Source organism: Nicotiana tabacum, chromosome 7 (genome assembly GCF_000715075.1).
Source record: "Nicotiana tabacum cultivar K326 chromosome 7, ASM71507v2, whole genome shotgun sequence".
In the NCBI taxonomy this organism is placed as follows: domain Eukaryota; kingdom Viridiplantae; phylum Streptophyta; class Magnoliopsida; order Solanales; family Solanaceae; genus Nicotiana; species Nicotiana tabacum.
The window spans coordinates 3074790-3083910 of record NC_134086.1 but is presented as its reverse complement, the minus strand read 5'-3'; the positions used below and the strand labels follow the sequence as shown (position 1 = coordinate 3083910).

Here is a 9121-nt window from a genome sequence, read left to right as displayed (position 1 = left end):
ACTCAAATAAAAATATATTATTTTTAACATGAAATAGATTCTTACACTTAACAAAAGAAAACTACCAATTAAACTAGAATGTAAAGGTAAAGAACTGTAGTAAAAGTACAAACGATTAATATTTAGTATAAAAGTATACATATATATTGGTGTAATAATAAATTTAAAATAGCTACTCATATATTCGGTTTGGTTCGTTTTTTTTTAATTAAAAACTAAACCAAACCAAATTTGATCGGTTTTTAAATTTCAAAATCAAAACCAAACCAAACCAAAAAGTATGAATTTTTTTGATCGGTTTGGTTTGGTTTTCGGTTTGGTTCGATTTTCTGATTTTTATGAACACCCCTAATCACAGCCAGAGGCATTTATTACTCCTTATTCTGTAAAGTAGAGGTGCTAAATTGAAAAACTTATAAGTTCGTTTACCGGATTGGCAACCCGGTACAAGTTTAAGTGGTCGGAAGGCCGTTTTGTCTTCCAAAAATGTCCCATTTTTTATCATTTTCTCAACTAAGCGGTGTCCAACTTAGTTCCCCTCCTTCCTTTTTGCAGCGAACTCCACACTGACGGAATCAAATTGTATGTTCCTCTTTTTCACTTCATTTCTATCTTTAATTAGACCAAAACTGTTATATCCCTTTTATTAATGAATATATTATAGTAAACCGCGAATTCTACTGAATTTGATTTTGATTTGCTCTGTTTTCTCCTATTTTTCAATGAGCTTTGATTTACCACATTAATCTGCGATTAAAGTAGTACTAATAACTATCAAAAAGAATTTGTCCAGTGTTTATTTGGTCCTATAGCCCAAGCCCCGGAGACGTGATAAAATCAAATATATAGTTCGTTTTTATTTTTGTTGATTTTATATTAATTTATTTTTTATTCTTGTATTTACGGCCAATTCTCACTCCACGAACAGAGAAAAAACTTAGAAGCCATTTCCTCAAATTTCAAGCCCAACTTCATCTTCTAACAAGTACAGGTAAATTTCTATTTTTTTTTAGTCTTCTCCATCTGTAAGGTTTTTACTTAAATGGGAATTATGTAATTTCCACGGAGAAATTAAATAGAGAAGCAAATGATTGGAGACAAGCAATCGGGATTTGAGACAATGTACCAGCTTTTGTAGCTTATTAATCATGAATAAATAATGAAAATACAAGAAAATTCAGAAATTTATAGCTATATTTCCATTAATATATATATTTATACTTATTTTAGAAAGGAAATTTTGTGGAATGGCTCTGCGTTGTACTATTTTTGACAGTTTTTAGAATATGAAAGTGCATTGAGGTCGAGTATAAAAGGATAATATATTTATTATATTATTATTAAATTAATGATATTTGATCATTTTAAAGTTTATACTTTGCTCATTATAACACATCTATCTTTAAATTTTAAGAGAGTTGAACGCCAAATTATATTAAAGATAGTGGTGCCCCGTCGTCTCCAAATTCTGGGTCCGCCTTTGGTCATATATATGTGAAGTTCTGATAATGAGCTATCATTATTTTTAGAGAATTTTAACACATTTGGCTGCTCGGTCAAAATTAGTATATTATATACATCTACCAACTATTTTCTGGGCGGGCGGTTATCTAAGTTAATTTCCATTATTTATTTTTTGGTGAGAAGCACTCAACATATTTCAGTTCATTGTTGAGAAAGCTTGATATTTACTGATACTTTTTTAAAAAGTGAGATATGTTGAATAATGAATGAGGGCAGCTCGCCAGTCCGGTACACTAAGCTATGTCTTTGGGGGGGGGGGGGGGGGGGTCCAGGGAAGCGCCGGACCCCATTGGGTCCTATATATGCAGTCTTACCTTGCATTTCTGTAGGAGGCTATTTTCGCGGCTTGAACCCGTGAGTCACGGGTCGTGACTTCATGGCCACACAACGATAACTTTTACCGTTGCGGCAAGACTCCGCTTCATATACAAATAATGAATAAGAACATAGATGTCTTAGGAAAGTAAAAGCATTGAAATTAATAGCGAGCATACTGGATATGCACTCACAATTTTGTGTTAAGGACACCAAAGAACATTTCATGTATCTTTGTTTCGAGTTTGAATGTATTTTTGCTTAATCGAAAGGGTGTGAAATCTATGTGATATTAACATGTAGTTTAAGTTTATGTACATTAATTCATAGATAGGGCGGAAAGTTAGTAATTCTATTACTTGAACTTCTTATAATGATAGAAGTGTGTCTTATTAACTTTTCAGGAAATGTTAGATGTTATTGGTTTCTGCCATGTAGGATTTACTTGTCGTGTTGCTAGCTGGATGTTCTAAACTTTTTACTAACGAAGGTATCTAGGCTAGCTTGTGCACACCTCAGGTGTTTCACCGCATACTTGTTATATCCTGCCAGTACAGGTCTAGCGTAACTCTGCCCACCAAGGAGGAAGATGGAAAAAATCACTTAGGGGTTTGAACTTTTGTGTCCAAGGTTTGATCTCACTTGTTGGACCACAGGGCCACACCCTTGGGTGCAGTTGGATGTTAGAAATTTACCCTGAAGTCGACAGAAAAAATAAATAAATAAATAAATAAACAAACAAACTCAATAACTTTCGCGGATCCCATGTTTGTAATATATTGAAGGATGATAAAACAATAGCACATCATAGATGTTTTGGTTATCATGTGATATGGGAGTATCCTCACGTGGATCAGACACACATTTTGTTTATCTTGAATTCATAATTCCTTGCATGCCAATCAGTTAACCTCACAAATTTTGATGGTTGGCCCTACACTTTTCGAGCAAAAATTTAGTTAAGTAATGTGGGGAAACATTGTGGTTTTCATATTGGCCTCTGAAGGAAAAAAAAAAAAAATCGCAGTTTGGACCGTGGTGGTTTGATTATCCGAGCCTCACAAGATCCACTGGATTCCGAATTTTAGGAACTACCATGGTCTTGAACCATGGGAGAAAACCTCCAGTCGACAACCTTAGATTTTTATGGGAAACATAAAAAAGAGCCATAGGAAAAAATTGCTGGAATCTTTCCTTTTGTAGTTTTTATTTACGGAAAACAGCTCTTTCTCCAAATCTTGTTTACGCTTCAAATATTCAAGCGGAATTGCATTCCAACAATTTGACCTGATGCCTTGATGCACGTCTCTATTCTTTTCCAGATGCATAAATGTATGAGGATCTTCTCACTAATTGAGTCTCAAAAATGGTTTACATTCGATGGAAGGCAAAGATTATGCCATCCACTGCCATCCGTGAGAGTTGGACATATGTGGGTGCAAATCATGTTCAAAACCAGTGGAGGAAGGAGGCCTAAGAAGAAAACATATTATAGAGTAAATGAACTAGACAGAGTCATGGAGCTTCAGAAGAAACCATCATTGATTTTACGCCTAAAATCCATCATTCAATCACAGAAAAACCAATGCCTCCTTCTTAGAGACCTTGAGAAGGAAGTTGGATTTGTGCAAAAGTGGAATTTTATGGGTATAATTGAGAAATATCCTTCGATATTCCGTGTCACTGGTGGTAATAGAACTCCACCGATGGTTATGCTCGCCGAAAAAGCTGATAAAGTTGCATTAGAAGAAAGTGAAGCAAGAGCGCAAATGGAACCCATTTTAGTCAAGACTCTAAGGAAGTTGTTAATGTTGTCGGTTGATTGCATGCTGCCACTGGAAACCATTCAACTGATTGAGAATGAATTGGGCTTGCCTAGTGACTTCGAGCAGTCGCTTGTTCCAAAATACCCACAATTTTTCTCAGTGAAAGATGTCAACGGAAGAACTTTCCTTCAATTGGAGAATTGGGATTCTTCACTAGCAGTCACTGCCCGGGAGGAAAGGTTGGTGCATGAAGGGGTCCTGACTTCGAAAGTGCAGGCTAGAATATTGAAGGATGGAAACTATGTTGGCCCTTTTGCGTTTCAATTACGTTATCCTGCTGGCTTCAGGCCAAACGTGAACTACCTCAAGGAAGTGCAGAAGTGGCAGAAGATGGAGTTCCCTTCTCCATACTTGAATGCCAGAAGATTTGAACTTGCTGATCCCAAAGCTCAAAAAAGAGTGGTAGCTGTGCTTCATGAGTTCCTCAGTTTGACTATGGAAAAGAGGTTGACATCTGGTCAAATAGATGCATTTCATTCCGAGTTTCGGTTACCAGCTAGACTTCTGCTTTGCTTAATCAAACATCATGGTATATTCTACATCACTAATAAAGGTGCCAGGAGTACTGTGATACTTAAAGAGGCTTATGATGGGTCCACTTTAATTTGTAAATGCCCTCTTTTATTGTTTAGGGATAAATTTGTAGAACTCACAGGCAGAAGAGGCATTGATTCATGTATCGGTCTTCCTTCATCGTAGGATAATACGAATATTGGTGGATAAGACAAAATCATGGTTTTCTTACAGTTCCTGAAGAATTATTACAGTGGTGCAGTTGAGGCTTATCGCTGTTGTAGGTTGTTTTCTGTTTCCCTTTTTGCATTCTGGCATCTTCTGCCTTCTGGTGCCTAGTTATCACAACGCATTTAAAGTGTCATCCCTGTTGGTATCAGCTGGTAGTTGTTTCGATACATATTTGGTACTAAGATTGATTGATACTGTATCTTGTCTTTTTCCCCTGTTTCTCGTAGGTCTTGATCAGTATTGACTGTTAATTAGTGATACCGATGATTAAGATATTGGCAGCTGTAAAGTTTGTGAAATTTGAGTAAAGCTTTTGTATCAGTTCTAAGTTGGAAAGGACAAAGCTTCCCTGATATTAAAAATTGAATCAATCATATTATTTTGACTTTTAGCTAATTTGAGGCTGTGTATTACTGATACTTATGGATAATTTTCCTAACAGATGAAATATATAGGTAAGAATGTTTAGAATTAGGAGGTAGAAATTTGGAACATGAGAAAGCCGGGAAGAGAGACACAGGGGCATGTAGGAACAAAATCTTCTTTCTAAAGGTCATAAAGTATCAGGACTGTTTATACTAAGGATATCTTAGTTATTAAGTGGTTCTTTGATCCAAACTATTATAATTTACATTGTTTTAATTTTTTTAACTTGGTTGATTTTATATTTTGTAAAGATGATAACATAGTGTGATCTTATTGAGACCTTACCAAATAATTCCTCCTATATGGTTGTATCTATAACTAGTAAACTGAGGTTAGCCAATTTGAGGTGATACAATTTACTATGATAGAATCGAAACTTAAAAAGGAAAGCCTCGTAGGTTAAGATCAAATTCCTTCTTTGTGTATGGGCTGAGGGAAAACTCATTGTGCAACTGCTTCGCATGTTTGAGCAGAATTCAGAGTTACACAAATCAAAGGATTTGGGGAAAGTAGATGGATCGCAATCAAAGTCCACAAGGTTAGTGTTTACTTATCAAAACTCTAGTTTGGTGATTTGAAGATTTCTTTCCTCTTTATTTTTAGCAGGAGGAGAATAGCTGATGTTCATTGTGAAATTGCAGGTGAAACCGCCCAGATTCTCGTAGAGTTCTTAGAAGTTGCCATTACGTCAGTTGTATTCCTCAAAGGAGTTTATCCAAGTGGTAAAAGAAAAATTGGCAGAAATTCATAGCACTAGTTTTTTTGCTCAAGCTAGATAATCTCTGAATTAGTGATCTTGTTCTCTGAAGGGGCATTTGAAAGGCGGCGTTACATGAATGTTGTGGTTCAAAAAGCTAGACACCCGGAGCTTCAACAGTATATCCATTCTACTGTCAATGGACTTCTTCCTTTCATACAAAAGGTTTATTCCATTCCCCTTCAACAGGCCCATAAAAGTCATTGATTAATTGCTCATCTTGGTTACTGGAGATGGCTAAATGTGTAAATAGATATTTCCAATAGATATTTCCAACTTCCCCCCTCCTCCCCCGACCTCGCCCCATGTTTTCGCTCTGGTGTCTGTAACAGAGGAACATTTTGTTGTGTGCTTGAACTTATAACAATTGTTTGATCTTGTTTATTGGAAAAATCTTATTGCTTTTACAAGGGAAGTGAGAGATTGGTCTATAAGCTGTTATTCTTGTGCCGTCTTCGTTGTACAGAAGTAATCATGCTTTTCTACACAGGGATTGGTTGAGAGAGTGGCTGTGATTTTTTCTGATAGCAACAACGTACCTCTTGAGAGATTTGTTTTCAAGATAAATGTGAACCAGTCATATGGTTTGAAGTTGGAGGAAGCTGATCTGGAGTTCTCTCTTAAATCATTTTTGATCAAGCTTCCTTTGTCACAATCAATGATGAAAGTTCTTCCACCAGGTAACCTCTATTAGAAACTTCATTTAAAACGTCACTTCAGATCTTCTTCTAATCACATTAAATTAGTGTGTTTGTATTTACTAGATGTGCTCAAGACTAAGTATCCAAGGGAAAGGGAGGTTAAAGCTATAGAACCTTTGTGCTGAATTGATCATTTTAGGTGACATATTATCCCTGTGACATCCAACTCTAGCAACCTTATGAATTATTTTAGCAAAATAGAGTAGACAAGTGAAAAGGAGCTTATAAGGTAAATGAAAAATGTTAACGGAGAGCAACCCCTTATACATATGATATCCCACTTAAGCGAACTTAATTGAATTTCTTTAGCCGGATAGTATGCAAGAATCATACACTATGCTAGCATCTACAGCAATGTGAATCTGATGGCCGAATCTGATTCTATATCATGTCTTATGTACAAATTGATTTCTACTGTACCAACACTTTGAATTGACAAAACACTATTTCAAAGACCCCTACATGATGGACTTCATGGCCAACGAATATTTTGTTGAACAGGGGTGTGTGTGGCAAATGGTTTTGTATTGTAGCAAATATTTCGTAGTTAATCTCATCATAGGACAATACATGATTGAAAAGATGAAAAAATCTTTTTGTTTATCCATGAATAGATATATCGTCCTTTGGCTTTTGCGATTTGCCTTTGTGGGAATTAGAAGTGGGTTCCTCAACTTGTCAGCTTTTGACAGATTGCAGCTGGGAGATAACAGCTTACTTTCGGACTATCCCGCAGATTAGTACAAGCAAAGACGCCGAAATTTGGGTCCCAACAGATACCCAGCAGTGGCAGCAAGCACCTCTTATAACTCCCATTAAGTCCATGAGTAGTGAACCTCTAGGCATCCAGCTATATCTTGAACATCCAAGTCTCTCTGAACCAAAGTCTTAGAGAGACGCCATCTCAGAGGCATTTGTCGTGGAGCTTGTCCAACATCTTAAGATATTCCGTGTTAAAACCTTGACTCCGAGCTTATAGATTGCATGTGCCAACGTCGTATCTGGTGTGGTTCCATACATCTTTCTCACTTTGCCTACAGTTTTTACTACATATATTAGGTAGATTAGACATACTGAATTGTGGAGAGGGCCATTAAATTTAAGTGTGAGAACACTTGGTGCCCCAAAGGAGATATGTAAGTTATGTCCAGCAAATTATCTCTGAAGCTCCTGATATTCCTGTAGTGAACATGAAAATCCTTTTAAACTCCTTTTTTTGGCGGACATCGTTTTACACATACTAAATTGTCACTTCTGCAGCTAGCTCTGAGCTCTGAAAGAAGATTTGGCAATTGGTGTGGGGGGGAGGGGGGAGGGGTAGGTGTGGGTGGGGTGTGTGTGTGTGTGTGAGAGAGAGAGAGAGAGAGAGACAGAGAGAGAGAGAGATACTATTCAGTAAGGTTTTGGGTAAGAAGAAAATAAACCGTTATGCAAGTAAATTACAGGTGATAAGTTGGTTTACCATAATTTAGTGTTAAGTATCATGTGAAAGAAATTTATTCAATCTTATTGTAATGAATAATATAATTAATGGCTATCGTAAACCTTTTTTCTTATATGTAGCGTTATACTTGTACCACTGAGCACGGGCATTGCATATCCTTTAAAAATAAGGATTTTGTAAGATTTGATAAAATTGTTTGAAACCACCAAAATACCGACTAGGAAAAATCAAAATCCCCAAAATAAACAACTATTACTATACTTTGTTTGTGCAAGATGGATTTGCATTTTTCGGGAAATGACACTGTATAGCTGTTTTGAAAATAATAGTCGAAAAAATATATATTTTATATGTATATATACATTCGGTATGTTATTTACAAATATTATACACTTTTACTACCGAATATAAATAGTTTCAGACCGCCACCGACAACTGAGGTTAATGGATATGAACCTATCATAAAAGGATGTGCGTATTCCAATCTTAAGAAGCACTAAACTATGTATCAAATTACTCTAAAATTTTCAGACTGCGTGACATAACAGAGGAAAAATGCATATGCGTGTATTTTGATGATCTCATTAACCTACCTTAGTTATCTGAAATTTCCCAAGTATTTTATCTTGATAAAAGAACACTATATTTTTCATAGGCTGTATGAACAGGAGGGTTAAAGACAAGCTTAATTGAACTTGGCACGAGATGTCATGACGTAAAAATAGCACGGTATAGCTATTTTTCGGATTAGTTATTCAAAAATAGCCAGCGTTTATGAAGTCAATGAAAAATAACCACTATTTTGCTGCAACAGAGACCGGTCCAGCATAATATACTGGAGTTCGGTGCACCTGTGTATGAACTCCAGCATATTATGCTGGACCGGTATACTTTGCTAACTCCAGTATAATATACTGGAACTCCAGTATATTATGCTGGAGTTCTAGTGTACTTATGTTGGAACTCCATCATATTATGCTGGAGTTCCAGCATACTTATCCTGGAACTCCAGTATAATATGTTGGAGTTCAAGCATACTTATGCTGTAACTCTAGTATAATATACTGGCGTATTTTCCGGATTTTGAACAGTATTTTTGCTCAGATTTATCTTTATATGAAAAGTGGCTAAATTTCGATTACTTTTGAAACTGGACTATTTTTAAACGACCAGTTGTAAATCTCGCTATTTTTGAATTTCACCTGTTATGACTTATGAATTAGTGGTTGGTCCACTGATAATGAAATCAGGGGTAACGTACGAGGGACAGTCATAATAAAAATTATAAGTATTTTTTAATATAACTAAAGGCGAAGAGGGAAGATTTGATGAGATTCTGCTTGTGAAATCCATGACTCAAGTTTTGGATCAAATCTAAGATGAA

The 9121-nt window shown here is 36.0% G+C and overlaps 1 protein-coding gene across 13 annotated transcripts; it reads left to right on the top strand.

The window, feature by feature from the left end:
* The first annotated feature begins 482 nt into the window (after positions 1 to 482).
* On the top strand, positions 483 to 7503 carry LOC107815517 (DNA polymerase zeta processivity subunit). 13 transcript variants are annotated; one of them, XM_016641114.2, is made up of 7 exons: positions 483 to 582; positions 929 to 991; positions 5309 to 5373; positions 5477 to 5557; positions 5645 to 5757; positions 6083 to 6272; positions 6986 to 7503. In XM_016641114.2, the coding sequence occupies exons 3-7, from the start codon at positions 5349 to 5351 to the stop codon at positions 7183 to 7185; spliced, it is 609 nt and encodes a 202-aa protein (XP_016496600.1). In that variant the 5' UTR covers positions 483 to 582; positions 929 to 991; positions 5309 to 5348; the 3' UTR covers positions 7186 to 7503. The 13 variants fall into 13 exon arrangements, 12 of the variants coding, with proteins under 12 accessions (XP_016496600.1, XP_075112979.1, XP_016496599.1 ...); XM_075256878.1 differs by having other exon boundaries at positions 6908 to 7503; XM_016641115.2 differs by lacking the exons at positions 483 to 582; positions 929 to 991 and adding exons at positions 3328 to 4194; positions 4298 to 4462.
* The last annotated feature ends 1618 nt before the right edge of the window (positions 7504 to 9121 follow it).

Excerpts from the sequence above, each read along its gene's own strand:
- LOC107815517 (XM_016641108.2), top strand. The coding sequence starts at position 3,162 with ATGCATAAATGTATGAGGATCTTCTCACTAATTGAGTCTCAAAAATGG.